Raw genomic sequence first — 19,274 nt, forward strand, 5'->3', positions numbered from 1 at the left:
GGCTTTTATAATTCACCTTTAAGCTTGTAAAAATGTGGTTCTATTCTTTTTTTTTTTTTTTCATTTACACTTTATTAATTTTTCCAAAAGTATACATAAATCATACTTTTCAGGCAAATATAACAAAAAGACATAAAAGAAAATAATTTTTAAACATTACATATCCAAGTGAATAAATTCAATCTAAATCACATATATGCCCTTCGAAGAAACAAAAGAATTGAGTGAGGGCCTAAATCTAATGGGAGAAAGTTGCAAAAACTAACAAAGTAAAACTGGCTTAACGTTACAGGTGATGTCTAATTAATGATTGCCTCTATTTACTTGCTATGGGGCTGTAGTCACAATCCTAGCGTTTAAGAAAGACTTTAGTTGTTCTACAGCAGTAAATGCAAAACTTTCCCCTTTTCCTTTAATAAGACATCTACATGGATATCTTAATAGAAATGTGTAGCCTAAAGCTACCACCTGAGGTCTTAATTTAATGAATTCCTGCCTTCTTAATTGGGTGGGTCTAGCAAAGTCAGGGAAAATTCTTACCAATTGGCCATAGAAATTTTCAGACATTATTTTGAAAGTACGCCTTCATCACATTGCTAATATCTATTTCCGTAACAAAGGTTACTAATAAAGTACCCCTGCTCAATACCTCAATGGCAGAACTTTCTATAAACTGGGTAAGATTCTCTAACATTCCCAATTGGTTTCCTACAATTCTCCTCTCCATCTTTGTCAGGAAATAAGCTTTATTCACAATTGGTAGTTTTGATTCTTCAAACTTTAAGTTCTCTGAGAAAAACTTTTTTAATGTGCTTTGGACATCCTCTCCCAAAGCACGTGGAAAGTTCAAGAATCTCAAATTCAAATGTCTATTAAAATTTTCCAAGGACTCCAGTCTTTTAGATTGGGATCCCAGATCTTTGATCATTTTAACATTAACCATTTGAGTTTGCATTGATGTTTTCTCAACTTCTTTCAGCCTATTTCCCAAATCTTTGAAATGTCCCTCCGCCTTAAGATTTAGGACTTGCATTTCTGCTTCCACTTTCTTGTATCTGTCATCTGCTTCCTTTACAAACTGGCCAATGTTGGCCATTAAGCCCCACAGCAAGTCCAGCGTCACCGTGGCCGGTTTAGGGGGAATGAAAAACTCACCCCTTCCCTGTTCCATCGAGGCAGCTGAAATTCTCACCGTGGAAACCTCCAGCAGTCTCTTCTCCTCTTCACTCGGGCAAACTGGAGACATCAATGGCTCCGGATCTTCTAATCCCGGCATAGCTGCTGCTCCCAGCAAGCTAGAAGAGAGTCTCAACGGCAACACTGCTCCAACATCTCGGCGTTCCCCCTCCGTCGAGTGTGTGATGTCATCCGAGGACGCCAGCTGCTGGAGATCCGCCTGATACACAGGCGCCGGTGGAGGTCGGCAATCCGGGGGACTGAGGCTGACCTCCCCAGGCGGCGCAGGAGCTCCCTCTCCTAACGTCGCAGCGGGGACTTCGTCTCCCGTTCTCACCACCAGAGCAGACGCATATTCAGTAATCCGCTTCTGTATTTCGGGCAAAGGAGGGTCAGTGGGGAAAACCCTAACTTTGCCTTTCCTTTTCGCCGGCATCTTCAATAAGGTAAGAACAATTTCAGGAGCGTCTTTCTGTGCGTCTGCTCACGCCGCCATCTTGCCCCCCCGGTTCTATTCTTGTTACTGGATAGGAATTAAGAATTAGTAGATGGCAGCATTCTGTAGGAAGAGATAGACACTAAGCACCCTATAAAATTGTGATACATTTTTGCAGAATCCTTTAGGGAAAAGGAAAGTGTATGAATGGAAGTGGAAGTATTTTTCTTTTACATAAGGGTACAGCACCTCTAAATTTATAGGACCAAGAATGTATTTGTTCAGTAGCCATTAGTCTGAAAAAGCCATTTAAAATGAAATCATTGTCTTTAAATCAGAAAACATTTTGTTTAAGAGGCACCATTGCTGCCAAGATGCATGCATTAAATCCAGAAGCTACATTTATACACAAGTCAATACACGAGAAAAAGAAGAAGCCGTACCCCCAAATCATCCTGCCACCGATGCGCTGCTTGATGTTTCTCCGCCTCCTCTGCCAGACGCTGGGAAAAAAATGAGAAAAGGAGACAAGTTAACTCTTCAAATTCCTTCCTAGCATTCCTCGTTCAGTCCTATCATTTTCAAACCATTCAGAATTCATCACTAATAGGCACAGAGATGGCTGTGAGGGGACAGATTAAGGTCTCCGGGCTGCTCAGGCCTGTTCATGACATCGGGGCTGGGAAGCAATGATGGCCCCCACTTTCAGAGCAGTGTGGAGACGCTCCTTCAGCCCTCAGGCCAGTGAGGGTCCCTGTAATGCTGTCTGAGGGTAGGGTTAAAACATTGCAGATGAAGGGCTACACAGAGAATTTTTTTTTTTTTTATCAAAGGCATTCTGTAAATGCTGTACATAAAACAAGAGGTTACTTGTACAGAGGTTTAATGCTGCTCAAAAAGTACTCAGAAACAACACAACAGAAAAAACCCTACAATGGTTCTCATCCTATCTATCACAACAACACCCTCTCAAAGAAAATAAACCTTGACACTGGAGTTCCCCAAGGCTCCGCACTATCTGCGACACTCTTTAACATTTATCTTCTCTCGATATGCCACTTCCTCTCAAACCTTAAACTGACCCACTTCATATATGCTGATGACATCCAAATACTTATCCCAATACACAACTCTCTGGAAGACACCTACAAAAAAACAGCCAACAACCTCTCACGAAAATAAAGCAACTACTAACCAACATAAGACTTATCCTAAACATTGATAAGACAGAAATAATCATGCTGGATAGAAAGAACAACCCTCCGCACTTACCACCACTCAACATAATGAATCAAAAGATGGCAATCTCCCCTGTCACCCATGCCCACAACTTAGGAATCATAATTGATAAGGAACTATCCTTCAAGAACCACATCTCCGCAAAAATCAAAGACGGATATCACAAACTCCTAACCCTATGACATCTAAAACCTTTCCTTTCCCGCAACGACTTCAAAACAGTCCTCCAACTAATCATCTTCTCCAACCTGGACTACTGCAACTCCCTGCTATTCAACTTACCTCTCACCACCATCCGACCACTCCAGATCCTTCAAAATACACCCGCCAGAATACTCACAGTAATTAAAAAGTACGATCACATTACTCCAACTCTCATATCACTACACTGGCTCCCAATAAAATACAGGATTGACTACAAAATAGTATCCATAATACACAAAATAATGTGAAAAACAAACAAACTGGCTAAGTGCATTCATAAAACTCTACTCACCAAACCGAAATCTCCATTCAGCTAACAAAGGTCTATTAAAAATTCCACCTGCTCGCCAAAAACGTACCTCAACTCGGAAGAGAGCAATATCCCTAGGAAGCCCCGAACTCTGGAACACCCTCCCAACCGAACTGAGAACTCAGCAAAATTTAAAAACCTTCAAAAAAGAACTAAAAACTTGGATGTTCACCAAAGCCTACCAAAACACCCTATGACTCTTTATGTTATAACTTTCCTCCCTATCGACCCATATAAACATGTAGAACAATCCAAACCATGTAATTTAACCTGTACAGTTTAACAACCGAAGTATAACACCTACAATAACTATGTTAACAAGCATGTGAATGTTTTGAACACTCTGTTAAACATCGAAACTTTGTAAACCATTGTGATGGCGAAACCAGACAGTATATAAAACTCAACAAATAAATAAATAAATAAAATGTTCTCAAGTCAGAAAGCTAGACAGAGACCTGCAACCATTTGTGCTTGCTTCTGAATAGATGGAGCTGCTTCATCAATCAAACACCCCTTCCTTGAACCATCCATATCTCTCCCCCATCTCCCACAAAGGTTACAGAATCCCAGGAAAAAATGGTTTACAGTGGGCTCTGGTAGAACAAGGCATGTGACAGACACCCACCTTCCCCAACTTTAGGACATCCTGTTCATTAACCCCCACTCCCACAGAGAAGTCAGACATCCAGAATTCAAAAACCCAAGAACAATTGGATAACAGTGGGCTCTGGCAGAATAAGGCCTGTGATGAAGAGACACCCACTCTCCCCAGTGTTACTCCTATATAATGCTTTTTCAGTATTGGAGAATGAAGAAACCTCAACAATAAATATTGAAGTGATCTCTAAAAGTGAAGTCACCCATTGCACCCAGAAGTCCTGCAACAGAATTAAATGTCATAAAAGAAAGCTGCTTCTGCTGGGAGACTCGATCATTAAAGGAACCAATTTGGTTACACTTTTTGATGTTGAAACAAGAGTTAAATGTATTCCAGGAGCCTCGGCTAGTAGAAATACAAACCAGAAAGTCCAAGTCATTGTAGATGAAAGTAGGAACTTTGATATCAGAGTTATCATCCAACTGGGGACCAATGACCTCAATAGAAATGGCTTCCATGAAGTACAAAAAAATTTCCAAAACCTAGGCTGGATGATAAGAGACACAGCAAAGATTTTTGCCTTTTCAGAAGCATTACCTGTTCATGGAAAGTGAAACGAGAAGATATGCCATATAAATAAATTCAATTCCTGGCTCGAAACTTGGTTACAGAAAATAGTTTTGGATACATTGGAGGCTGGGGTCGTGTATGGAGCAATAAAAGGTTATATGCTACATTTATCTGTGGCAGGAAGGAGGATGCCAAGTGAAAAATTCAGATCATATATTATAAGGCATTTAAACTAAAGAATGCGGGGTGGCAGAAAATGACCAATGAAAGTGGTATAAGCAGTACAGGACATGAGAGGTGAAAATGAAATCAATTAGCCCAAAAAAGCAGAAAAGTTGCCTAAGAATTGCTAAAAATCAAGGGAGAAAAATTGGAAAGCGATGACTACAAATGCTCGTAGTTTGGGCAATACAATCTCTGACCTGCAGGCCCTAATGGTGGAGGCAGACTTGGACATTGCTGCTGTTATGGAGACCTGGTTCACGGATTCTCATGATTTTGATACAGCCATACCAGGCTATAACTTGTTAAGGAAGTACAGAGAGGACAGAAAATGGGGAGGAGAAGCTCTTTATGGCAAAATCAATATCCAAGCTACTGAACTGCAAAGAATGTAGGGTAGAGAAGAAGCATTATGGGCCATCCATTTTTACTGGAGTGGTTTACAGGCCTCTGACTCAAACTGAAGAACTAGATAGAGATCTGGTCAAAGACATCCAAAAGGTGTGAATGAATGGAGAAGTGCTGATTGATGGGGACTTTAATCTGCCAGACGAAGACTGGAAAATCCCTTCTGTGGAATTGACCAGAAGTAGAGAAATTGTGGATGCCCTGCAAGGGGCTTTCTTCAAACAAATGGTAATAGAACCCATGAGGGAGGGAGTTATATTCAACCTAATGCTCACTAACAGGGATAATGTCTCAAATGTCTGGGAGGGTGCCCTCCTCAGCACCAGTGGTCATCAAACAGTATGGTTTGACATCACAAGCAGGATACAAAGAAGTCACACGAAGACCCGAGTTTTGACTTTCAAAAATACAGACTTTGTCAAAATGGGGACCTACCTGGAGTAGAACTAGAAGACTGGGAGAAAATGGGAGAGGTGGAGCAACAGTGGACCAAACTAAAAGGAGCAATTACAAAGGCAACAAATCTATATGTTAGAAAAGTAAACACAAGTAAGAGAAATAAGAAACTGATCTGGTCCTCAAAGGAGGTGGCTGATAAAATAAAAGCAAAAATAACAGTGTTCAAGAAATATAAAGGATCCCAAAAAGAGGAACACAGGGAAGAATATCTGGCAAAACTTATGGAGATGAAGAAAGTAATCAAGAAAGCAAAAGGTTGGGCAGAAGAAAGGATTGCCAAAGAGGTAAAGCGAGGTGACAAAACATTCTTCAGATACATCAGAGAAAGGAGAAAAGTCCAAAGAGGTATAGTGAAATTTATTTATTTATTATTAGCTTTTTTATACCGGTGTTCGTAAAGGTACATCACGCTGGTTCACATTATAACAAAAGTAGTGAAATTACATAATAACAGGGAAAAGGGATGGGGCAACATAGTGAAGCACAGAAGAACAGTTCAAAAGCAACAACAAAACGTATCAAGAATATAACGAGGTGTAAGTAACACAACTTCAGCAAAACGACTGAAGGAGCACAAATAGAAAGTAGTGACTAAGGTGCAAGATGCTGTATCAGACTAAATGACATTTCAAGAGAATATCTCTGTAATGAGGAAAAAAGTATTCCTCATTAGAAATTGAAATATGACCAGGATCAATGTGTGGAGAGAGATGAAGAAATAGCGGGAATATTAAACAAATACTTCAGTTCGGTGTTCATTAAAGAAGACCCTGGAGAAGGACCGTCACTAGTTAACAAAACTGTGCAAGGGGGTGGAGTAAACGAAACTCGATTTACAGAAGAGAATGTATGGGAAGAGCTAGGAAAACTTAAACTGGACAAAGCCATGGGGCCTGATGAGGTTCATCAGGCCCCATGAACTCAGAGATGTGCTGGTGTGTTCACTGTGTGACCTGTTCAATAGATCCTTGGAAACATGAAAGGTGCCGAGTGACTGGAAAAGAGCGATGGTGATTCCGTTTCACAAGAGTGGGAGCAGAGAAGAGGCTGGAAACTACAGGCCGGGTAGCCTCACCTCGGTGGTGGAATCATTAATGGAGACTCTGCTGAATGAAAGGATAGTGAACCATCTACAATCCAGTGGGTTGCGTGATTTGACACAGCAGGGATTCACCAGGGGAAGGTCCTGTCAGACGAATCTGATTGACTTTTTTGATTGGGTGACTAGAGAATTGGATCAGGGAAGAGCGCTCGATGTGATTTACTTGGATTTTAGTAAAGCTTTTGATAAGGTCCCACATAGAAGACTCATGAATAAAATGAGAAACTTGGGAGTGAGCAGTTTGGACCTGTTATGGACAAGACGTGCTTCAGTGTAGGGAGAGAGACAGTGTCTGAATCTGCTGTGGTGTTATCTTTTTATCATTTATATAAATGTATTAATTGCCTAAAAAAGCCTAGGTGATGTACAGCATAATACGTACATAAAATAATTATACATTGCATTCATGTATCAGCAAATATACTTAAACATGGACAGACATTGGCCAGAACAGGAGATGCTTGCAATAGTGCCATAGCTTAATAAAAAGCCTGCTTAAACAGCCATGTTTTTAATAGGGATCTGAACATTTTTAAACTCTCTGCTAAGCGCAGTTCCACTGGAAAGGCGTTGCACAGAATAGGTGCCGCAGTGTCCCTGGTTGTACACAGCCTGGCCTAGGATGGAGAAGGCACATCAAGAAGGCCTCTTTGTGAAGGGCAAAGCTGTCGGCTGGGGCAATATAGAGGGAATAAAGCAATGCCCCAAGAAGAAACAGAGTCAGAAATCAATTGATAAATAATGACTGCGATTTTGTACTTGGTACGTTCACTGAAGGGTAAGCAATGTAAATCCAATGCTAGATCAGCTGCCTGAAAGGGTCCCAGGAAAGCTCATTTTGAGCAGAAAGTAATATTCTGAGGGAAAATGCAAAACTAAATGCCTGCCTCTTGGAAAGTCTCTGCACAATGCATGGGGGTAGGGAATTTACCCCAGTGCCTTCCCATGCACAGCAGGATTCGTGGACTTATCCCTTAGTGGCTCTAGCACTAAGGACCCATTCCCTTGGTCCCAAGCATGCAAGATTTCTGCCATTCTTTTGGCTGTTACTGCCTCTGCTAAAGTTTGTGCCAGGTACCCAGTACAGATTAAATTTAATCATATTTAAGAAATATCTGTCTTTCCAGCGTAGCAAAGCACTCAAGATGGAGAACAAAAAAGTTAAAATAAATAATGCAATGAAACAAAATAAATCACAAAATCAAATTAACACAATTTGGTAATGATACACAGGGAGGGTAATTTTATAGCTGCGCAGCTGTGGTTACGTTTGCAGGTACCTCTTATGCACAGACTTTACCCTGACTTTTCTAAACATTTATACACATAGGGTTTCTTTGAAAATTCCCATGAACGTGGGCTGTGACATGCACAAAGTTACACCTGCTCTCTCTTTAATGTTTAAAATATAAAAGTCAACACTCTGCCACCCAGAATGATTGTTCCCAGTGCGTGTAAAGCTTTTGCAAAATGAGTGTTTTATGCACATTAATGGCTTTGAAAATTAATCCCATCAAACACAAATCAGAATGATAACAATAGAACAAAAGTGACAATCCAACAGAACACTACAGTGGCAAAACTTCTCCAACAAAACATAATAATCGGGCACGTTCATAAATAAAACAAAAACATAGTGTAGCCCATTACTGTGAAGTGATGGATTCCCTACAAGCCCATTACAATAAAACACTGTTATTCTTGCATTAGAAGCTTACATAGAAAGGTTAAACACTTATATAAGTGTAAACCGTTGTGATGGTGAATTAACTTAATGACGGTATAGAAGAGTTTTTAAATAAATACATAAATAAAAACAAACATCCATAAATCGCTATAAACAATTTTAGAGTAACATTCTGCAATTAGAATAATAAACCATGCATATTGCATATCTGTGTATCGATTAGCATCACGGCCTAGCATACCTTCAAATTATCAGTGAGCTCACAAAAAGACCGATGCAATACCATGTGTGCAGGCTAGCACACAGGTTAACTCGTGGCTGACGCACATTTTGGACGCGCATCCATAAACCCTGATGCAATAAGTGGATCAGCGCATCCAAAACGCGTTTCCAAACAGCACGTAGCTAATAGCGCTCATCACATATAAATGCTATGTAAACGAGGCTATTAGCTAAAATGCGCACATTTTAACCCTCAAAACTTAACACCAGCCCCAGAGCTGGCATTAAGCCTTGAGGAGCCCCAAAAGTTGAACAGAAAATCATAAAATATTGCTTTTCTATGGTTCTTCCGACTTAATGTCATCATGATATTAAGTCAGAAGAACCACAGAAAGCAGCAACATAGAAAAATTAAAAAATGAAAAGTCTTGATTGCGGTCAGGTTTGGGAAATGAATGCTCAATTTGTGAGCGTCCATTTTCCTAACCATGGATATGCACGGGTTAAGAAAAGAGTCAAGCATCCATGTTTCTAACCCAGGCACAGTCACTTCTCCTGGGTGCCTCCTTTTTAATGCAGCAGCTCATTAGCGTAGTGCATCTCACCCCGGGGAGAGGTGGACGCTCAATTTAGCCGGTATCCGTTTTCCGAACCCGTGGCTGTCAGCGGATTTGAGAACCGACGCCAGAAAAATTGAGCGTCGGCGGTCAAACCCGCTGACTGCCGCCTGTCAAAAAGTAGGCACTAGGGACGCGCTAGTGTCCCTAGCGCCTCTTTTTACTGCGGGCCCTAATTTGCATCTTCTTACCCCCTGAATCGCACGCACAGGAGAGTGGCCTGTGTGCGCGCCGGGGGAGCAGGCACTCGCTTGCTCTCCCGTGACTTTTACTGAATCGGCCTGAATATTAGTGAACTGGAATGAACAAATGAAGATCCCCTTCCTTCTCTAGGGCACAGTGACAGGGCTGAGGATTCAAAAGTTAATGTTTAAACAATGCAGAACTAAACTTATTTATAATCCATAGCCTTACAGGTGATGCAGATGAACTATCTTTAAAGGTAATAGTGAATGTCACAATAGTGATAAAGCAGCTCAGAAATCAGCATAGAGCCCAGTACCCAGTGTATGTATGAGTGTCAGAGAATTCACGCTCCCAAGGACCACTAGAAAGTGTTCTAATCTTTATCCCAGCTCTTATGAACAGAAATGCATCAGTCAAGCAGCAGCTTCCAGCAAGCGACTGCAGGGATTCGGCAATTCCTTCTGCAGCTTGTCCTACACTGTCTGGTTATTTTAGCTCATTGCCAGGATCCCTGCAGAGATTAACAGATCTCTTTCAGAGAAGACGGTCAGCCTATCAGCCCTTCTCTCTCTATCTTCTTACCAAAAGGCCCAGAGTGACTTGGAAAAATCCTGCTCCTCCACCCATCTGTTCTGAAGCATAATACAGTCACATGGGACAGTGGCACAGCCAAGCATCATTAATCACTGGCAGCCATGTTGGGAATGGTGTAATGGCTTTCCTCCTTGACAGACACAAGAGCAAGGTAGGAGAGTATAATATTAACATAATCAATTGCACACAGTGACCACTAGAGGGGACCATGATACTCAGCAAAAGCAAAACAAAATTGTTCAACATCCCAAGGAGTCAAAACAAAACATTCAGATAAAGGCCCTGGAGATTGGACTGTCCTACCAATCCTGGAACTCAGCCCATAGCATGGAGACACAAAATGCAGCTGAATGGACAAGGCAATCTCCAATGCCAGACCTATACAAGTATAAATTTAGTCACAAACTTGATAGAATAACAAATTATTTCGTTTTGAAAACTGAGCATCATATCAGGGAAAAAGTAATTCACAACAAGTTAAAAGATTTGGCTGAAGAGAAGTTTTCAACCTTTACAAATGGTGTAATAGTTTAGTTCATCTCTCAACTCTGGAGACATGTTCCATACTTGGGGAACACTGTCAGAAATGGACCTCTCTTTGATGTGGACAATACATATTTCTTTAACTGAGCATACGCTTAAAAAAAAATGCTCCCTGACTGAATGTTAAATGCCAAGAAGGAATGTACTAGGAAATCTGGGTGGCCAGATATTTTTGTCCATTTATTTATTTATTTGAAAGAATGTATATCCCACACTCATTAGTGCCTTAAATGTGAGAGCGATAACTTTAAAAACTATGCATAGTCTTACTGGAAGCCGGGGAGTGGCCCTGTCTCACCTATAAAAATATAGAACTGAATATTATATGGCAAAGATCAAACTAGGACTTCAACGATAGCCATATAGATATGGAAAACAGGATTAGCAAAAACTGAGACCTCATATGATTTTGGGCACTTGTAAAAATCACTTATATGTGGTTTATGAGTAACACCTAAGTGTGATTTAAATACCCTTAAGATTTTCAATCATTGGTCTTTGAAAGTCCTAATTTTACTTTTTCATTTTTTCCAAAATTATACTTATAATAGTCTGCATCAGAATAAACCATCGACACTTATCTTAAATAAAGCTTGGCAGGAGAATGAGCAGTTTTCTGGAGATGAAGTTTGGGCAAGACATCCCAGTACGTGTTCTTATTTGGAGACAAAACCTATATATCGTTCTATAAGTTCCTGCAAGCAAGGGAGTAAAACCAGGACTGGATCAACCTGTCTAGAAAATCTGGAGCCAGTTGACAACCCTAGTGGGAAAAGGTAGGATTAAATGGTCAATTTTCTCAGTGGAAAAGGGTAAACAGTGGAGTGCCTCAGGGATCTGTACTTGGACTGCTGCTTTTTAGTATATTTATAAAAGATCTGGAAAGGGGAACAAAGAATGAGGATATCAAATTTGCAGATGACACAAAATTATTTAGAGTTCTTAAATCATAAGCCGATTGTGATAATTTGCAGGAGGATCTTGCAAGACTGGAAGACTGGGCATCAAAATGGCAGATGAAATTAAATATGGACAAGTGCAAAGTAATGCATATAGGGAAGAGTAACCCACATTGTAGCTACATGATGTTAGGTTTCATATTAGGAGTTACCACCAGGAAAAAGATCTAGGCGTCATAGTGGACAATACATTGAAATCATCAGCTCAGTATTCTGCAGCAATCAAAAAAGCAAATAGAATGAATCTTAGGAAAGGAATGGTTAATAAAATTGAGAATGTCATAGTACTTCTATCACTCCAATGTGAGACTGCACCTTGACCACTATGTGCAATTCTGGTTGCTGCATCTCAAAAAATATATATATAGTTGCTCTGGAGAAAGTTCAGAGAAGGGTGACCAAAATGATACAGGGGATGGAATGACTCCCCTATGAGGAAAGGATAAAGAGGTTAGGGCTGTTCAGCTTGGAGAAAAGATGGCTGAATGGGAATATGATAGAGGTCTACAAAAGCATGAAAGGACTTGAACAGATAAATGTGAATCGGTTAATTACCTTTTTGAATAATACAAGGACTAGGGGGTTCCCCAAGAAGTTAGCAAGTAGCACATTTAAAACAAACTGAAGAAAATTATTTCACTCAATGCACAATTAAGCTCTGGAATCTATTGCCAGATGATGTGGTTGAGACAGTTAATGGAGCTGAATTTAAAAAAATGGTTTGGATAAGTCCCTGGGAGAGAAGTCTATAAACTGTTATTAATCACAAGTTGACTTAGGAATAGCCACTGCTTATTACCAACATTAGGAGCATGGGATCTATTTACTATTTAGGAATTTGCCAGGTATGCTCAATTAGCCACTGTTGGGATGATCATATTTAAGTTAATTAATTCAAGTACCAGTCCATGGTCTAATGCACTTGCACTCCTAAAATTATATGAACCCTCTCGACAGTAGAGATCTCTATGGGGGCTGCTTGATGTTCCCTCAGTCAGAACTGCTCACCTCACAGTTACAAGAGAATCCGCTACTCTTTGGAAATCTTTACCAATGGAACTCAGAATGTCCGACTAGATCAGTGGTTCTCAACCCTGTCCTGGGGACCCCCCTAGCCAGTCGGGTTTTCAGGATATCCACAATGAATATGCATGAGAGAAAATTTGCATACACAGCCTCCATAACATGCAAATTTTCTCTCATGCATATTCATTGTGGATATCCTGAAAACCCGACTGGCTGGGGGGGTCCCCAGGACAGGGTTGAGAACCACTGGACTAGATTAAGAAGTTTCAATCCCTTCTCAAAAGCTTCTTGTTAAAACAGGCTTTTGGATAAGAGTATTGGTCCTCCTGTGAAAAGAATCTATGTGGTGAATTATAATTTTGTCAATTATATAAATATGTTTTTCATAAGTTTTGTTTTATATTTACATGTTATCTGTGAATGTTTTATTGTGTACATCATTTAGGCCATCAGTCTTAGGTGATAAATGAAATGAAATGATAAATAAATAAAATGAAAATGGAACAGGATGCTGGCCTTGATGGACCCTCAGTCTGACCCAATATGGCAACTTATCTCACAACCACATGCAAATTAGTGTACCACAGACAGAAACAAACGTCATGAAATGCTCACAGCACCTTCTTTAATTAACTGCCTAACTTGCTAATTAATATTTTTTATGGAAGATTGAGGTCCCTGCTCAAAGTCACACAAATAAGTGGAAGTTAAGGTATTAAATATCCCAATATCCCTTTTTTGGGATACTGACCATAATCAGGTTTATTTTAAGTTGATTTATAACTGATCTACTGTTTAAAATATTCATAAATGACCTGGAAAAAGAAAAAAGTATGGTGATCAAATTTATTTAATTAAAAATATTTATTGGCCACCTATATCATGGCTCTAGTTGGCTTACACTAGAACATACATAATCACATGCCAAAAATAAAATTAACTTTTACATAAAGTAACAAGTCAAAAAAACAAAAATGTCACAGATAATGTTTCAAGCAGATACAGCGTTCAAACCCCTTGATAACCTCAGTGTGATGGAGTATATCGACAACTTCCTCATTCTACCTAAGATACTCAGCTCAGCTTTTTAACCCAGTCCTGCTTAAGGAAGAATGCCCCAAGGGATTCTGGGTGGAGGGAGGTTACCCTCAACTTACCATAAAAACCCAGACCTAAAAAGCTTGGAGAAGCCACAGGGAGCTGGTAGGACCTCACAATATCCTAGACAGAATATGTTTCCCTGATAGTTAAGCCTGACGTATGGTGAGGTACTATTTTCTTCTCTGTATCTTTGAAGAATCATTAGATGATCGAAGGGGTTAAAGGGGCACTTAGAGAAGATAAGGCCATCGCGGAAAGATTAAATGATTTCTTTGCTTCGGTGTTTACTGAAGAGGATGTTGGGGAGGTACCCGTAATGGAGAAGGTTTTCATGGGTAATGATTCAGATAGACTGAATCAAATCACGGTGAACCTAGAAGATGTGGTAGGCCTGATTGACAAACTGAAGAGTAGTAAATCACCTGGACCGGATGGTATACACCCCAGAGTTCTGAAGGAACTAAAAAATGAAATTTCAGACCTATTAGTAAAAATTTGTAACTTATCATTAAAATCATCCATTGTACCTAAAGACTGGAGGGTGGCTAATGTAATCCCAATATTTAAAAAGGGCTCCAGTGGTGATCTGGGAAACTACAGACCAGTTAGCCTAACTTCAGTGCCAGGAAAATAGTGGAAAGTGTTCTAAATATCAAAATCACAGAATATATAGAAATAATTGGTTTAATGGAACAAAGTCAGCATGGCTTTACCCAGGGCAAGTCTTGCCTCACAAATCTGCTTTACTATTTTGAAAGAGTTAATAAACATGTAGATAAAGGTGAACTGGTAGATGTAGTGTATTTGGATTTTCAGAAGGCATTTGACAAAGTTCCTCATGAGAGGCTTCTAGGAAAAGTAAAAAGTTATGGGATAGGTGGCGATGTCCTTTCATGGATTACAAACTGGCTAAAAGACAGGAAACAGAGAGTAGGATTAAATGGACAATTTTCTCAGTGGAAGGGTGTGCCTCAGGGATCTGTATTGGGACCCATACTTTTCAATATATTTATAAATGATCTGGAAAGAAATACGATGAGTGAGGTAATCAAATTTGTAGATGATACAAAATTATTCAGAGTAGTTAAATCACAAGCAGATTGTGATAAATTGCAGGAAGACTTTGTGAGACTGGAAAATTGGGCATTGAAATGGCAGATGAAATTTAATGTGGATAAGTGCAAGGTGATACATATAGAGAAAAATAACCCTTGCTGTAGTTACACAATGTTAGGTTCCATATTTAGGTGCTACAACCCAAGAAAGAGATCTAGGCGTCATAGTGGATAATACATTGAAATCGTCAGCTCAGTGTGCTGCAGCAGTCAAAAAAGCAAACAGAATGTTGGGAATCATTAGGAAGGGAATGGTGAATAAAACGGAAAATGTCATAATGCCTCTGTATCGCTCCATGGTGAGACCGCACCTTGAATATTGTGTACAATTCTGGTCGCCGCATCTCAAAAAAGATATAGTTGCGATGGAGAAGGTACAGAGAAGGGCGACCAAAATGACAGAGGAAAGACTAAAGAGGTCAGGACTTTTCAGCTTGGAGAAGAGACGGCTGAGGGGGGATATGATAGAGATGTTTAAAATCATGAAAGGTCTAGAACGGGTAGATGTGAATCGGTTATTTACTCTTTCAGATAATAGAAGGACTAGGGGGCACTCCATGAAGTTAGCATCTGGCACATTTAAAACTAATCAGAGAAAGTTCTTTTTCATTCAATGCACAATTAAACTCTGTAATTTGTTGCCAGAGGATCTGGTTAGTGCAGTTAGTGTAACTGTGTTTAAAAAAGGTTTGGATAAGTTCTTGGAGGAGAAGTCCATTACCTGCTATTAATTAAGTTGACTTAGAAAATAGCCACTGCTATTACTAGCAACAGTAGCATGGAATAGACTTAGTTTTTGGGTACTTGCCAGATTCTTATGGCCTGGATTGGCCACTGTTGGAAACAGGATGCTGGGCTTAATGGACCCTTGGTCTGACCCAGTATGGCATGTTCTTATGTTCTTAAGCACTGCAAATAAATACTTGCATCAGAATTAAGTTGGTCATAAGAACATAAAATAATTAAGTTGGTCATAAGAACATAAAATACTGCATACTGGGTCAGAATCCTGTGTACAACAGTGGCCAACCAAGACACAAGTACTTGGCAAGCTACTAATCCTTATTCATTAATAGCAGTTTATGGATTTCTGCTCTAAGGACTTATCCAAACCTTTTCTAAACCTATTTACATGAGCTGCCATAACCACATCCTCTGGCAAAGAATTCTAGAGCTCATCATCAAGAATAACTCCCAGACTTCTAGATTAATTTACCACAGGAATCTCAACCCCATTAAACCAATATGATGAAGGAGGAGAGGCCCTATTCTTGGCTGACCTCTGCAAAATCATCACTTCTGTCTGATTCAAATTTATGGCTAAGCAATTATAAGTCAGCCACTTCTTGACTGATGAAAGACAGAAGAAGAAGACTGACTCAATCATCTTAGACCATGATGACAAAATTGGCTCAAAGAATTGGATGTCATCGGTTTATATGCAAATAACACAAAATTATTCAAAGATGTTAAAAAAGCAGAAGATTGGGATGAACTGCGGAAGGAACTTGCGAGATTAGGAGACTAGGCATTTAACTATAGAGATGTGAATCGGAACCGGAATCGGTTCGGATTCCGGTTCCGATTCACATGTGGGGTTTTTTTCATCAGGCCCGATTGCGGTTTTGTTTTTCGGCTGCGCCCAAGCCGATAAACAAAAAACCCACCCCGACCCTTTAAAAACGAATCTCTTTGCTTCCCCCACCCTCCCGACCCCCCCAAAAACATTTTACATGTACCTGGTGGTCCAGTGGGGGTCCCGGGAGCAATCTCCTGCTCTTGGGCCGTTGGCTGCCACTAATCAAAATGGCGCCGATGGCCTTTGCCCTTACCATGTGACAGGGTATCCGTGCCATTGGCTGGCCCCTGTCACACGGAGGGAGCACTGAATGGCCCGCGCCATCTTTAAAAATGGAGCGGGCCATCCAGTATCGTGTAGAGTTCTGATTGCTCCACCTCAAAAAACACAAAATGGAAGCTGAAAAGGAGTAAAGGGCAATAAAATTGATAAAAGGGCAAATAATGACTCCCTTATGAAGTTAGGGCTCTTCAGCTTGGAAGAGAGTTAGCTCATAGTGGTCATGCTAGAAGTTATAAAATCATGAGTGGGGTGAAACAGATGAATAAATGAGGGTTATTTACCTTTTCAACTAACACTAAAACGAGGGGACACTCCATGAAACAACCAGCAGATTTAAAACAAATCAGAAAAAATACTTTTTCACTCAGCACACAATCAGGTCTAGAATCTTTTCATGAGGATTTCTTTAAGGCACTAGCACAGTAGGGTTTAAACGACTTTTGAACAAGTTTCTGAAGGAAAAGTCTTTAAAACTGTCAAATCTTAGAGGACCCAGATCAGCCCATGTGATTTTCACGTAGTAGCTAACTAAGGGGGTCATTTATCAAAATGCGCTAAGGCGTGTTCGCATGCGTTAAGGGCTTATCGCATGCGAAAAGCCCTGTTAACGCATGTGATGGGCCCTTACTGCATGGTGCGATACAAATTTGAAAAAGAGGAGAAGTTAGGGGCAGGGTTTGCCAGTCTGTGAAGTGCTATTGCACAGAGGTAATGCTGATTTTAGCTACACCTTTTTCAGTAGTGTTAAGCTGTGCAATAGTATGTGGTAAGGTTTTATTGCATTGTCTCCTGATAGGCCTGTTTTAGTAGATTTGAAGTTCCTGGGACACCAGGAGAGAGAGAGTGAGCCATGATGTCCTCTCCCTAGATAGGTATTTGTATCCCTATGGGTGGCCCACCTAGTAACTCAAGATGAGGTTTAGGTATTAGTGTAGGGGGTTAGGGGCCACTTTGACATTCAACGTGAGACGTATGAACAGAATGGTAGTCACTTGCGAAGATTTGATGACCTACGGAGTGAGGAAACTCACTCCAAGATGATATTTGTGCAAGGTTCTCTCCACCTAACTTGATGGACTCTCTCTACCTGGGTAACATCAAGCTAGGTGGAGAGAACATTGCCCAAATCTCATCTTTGAGTGAGTTTCCTCTATCTTCTATCCTCTCTCTCTCTCTCTCTTGTTTAATACACCAGGTATGGCACTTATTGCAATGTCTGAAAATGTTATTGCAATTTGTGCTAACTTAGCTCTTTTCATAGGTAATTAGCGATAAACTGTATATAAGCATAAAACACACCCCTTTTACTATCGCATGCAATACTTATTGCATTTTGATAAATCCAGGCCCAACCTCTGTATTGGTTTTATAGAATTAGCTAGAATATTATATATTACTTTGTATATGCTTTGACTGATCTTGATCCTTAGAAATGAAGAAACTGGGGATAAGTTTTAGTGAGCCATAGCCATTTCAGACTGGTTATTTTTTCTCATTTAGAAAAATTGTTTTTGTTAGAAATAATTTGTTATATAGGTAAAACTATCATTCATAAAGGAAAGAAAATGCTAGAAACATAAGAACATAAACAACTAATGGAGTTATTATTAGTCAGAAACTAATATGTTGTGAGTAAGACCATCCAAAAGTGCAAAGCTCCAATTAACTGTATACTAAGTAATGAGCTACTATTTAATATTGAGTTATTAAAACTATATATTGGTCTGCATTTCCTGATTTCTTCAGATTAGCATATGGTTATGCTATCTTCTGCATTCAAGTACATTGGAATGAATAGGAAGATTTTACTGAAGCTATCTTGAGTGTGGTTGGAGTTTTTTTGGGTTTTTTACCCCCAAGCAAGAAAGCTGGAAAAAGGAACCTATGAATTCTAATTAGGGTTAGAATTCCACAAAACAGTATTACAGATATGGGAAAAGCCATTACTATCCCTGGGAGTGAGTAAAAAGAAACAGATCTACTGTTTGATACGTACCAGGTACTGGTCACCCACACCGGTCACTGTCAGAGACAGGATAATGGGCTCTGTGGACCTTGGTCTTACTTAGCATGGCATTTCCTATGTTTAGTCTTCTCCTGTTATTATTTACTTTTTGAATGCTACAACTTCATAATCCAGAAAGTTATAGCATTTTTATTAAATTATACAAACTCTTTTGATTCTGATTTCAAGTGGTTTGCCAACAAAAGGAAATAAACTGACAGGGGCTTTGAAAGTATAAGCAATATTGTTTATTTTCTTTTGCAACCTTTATGGTCAATCCAAATTTGTACCTGCTGTCTTTACTGGTGCTCTGGGTTGTAACAGGTATGATCTTGCTGTACCTCCTGCACCCCAGAGGAAATCTGGAGCAGTTGCAAACATTTGATTGAACAGAAAGCGTGACATGCAATGACCCAAACATATGAGCTCATTCTACACTGACCTGATGAAGGGCACAAGCACTATAAATTTTGTTACAAATTATGTCCAATAAAATGGTCTTATCTACTTGTTTGTTATCCTCGATTTCTTCATATCCAAGTGGACTAACAGTTTAACCCCACAGCAAAAACAAAATAATTGTGTTGTTGTAAAGTACCCTTTATACATAAATCCTAACAGAATGTCAGCA

At 39.8% G+C, this 19,274-nt stretch overlaps 1 protein-coding gene across 10 annotated transcripts in view; it reads right to left on the reverse strand.

Annotated features, from left to right (window-relative positions):
* Positions 1-19,274, reverse strand: part of CACNA2D1 (calcium voltage-gated channel auxiliary subunit alpha2delta 1) — a 1,026,983-nt gene that overhangs the window by 672,842 nt on the left and 334,867 nt on the right. For all 10 annotated transcript variants that reach the window (XM_029615087.1, XM_029615085.1, XM_029615090.1 and 7 more), the window contains exon 4: positions 2,056-2,115. In XM_029615087.1, coding sequence (XP_029470947.1) covers positions 2,056-2,115 — 60 coding nt within the window. The remainder of the gene's footprint in view (positions 1-2,055; positions 2,116-19,274) is intronic.

Source organism: Rhinatrema bivittatum, chromosome 9 (assembly GCF_901001135.1).
Source record: "Rhinatrema bivittatum chromosome 9, aRhiBiv1.1, whole genome shotgun sequence".
Lineage (NCBI taxonomy): Eukaryota > Metazoa > Chordata > Amphibia > Gymnophiona > Rhinatrematidae > Rhinatrema > Rhinatrema bivittatum.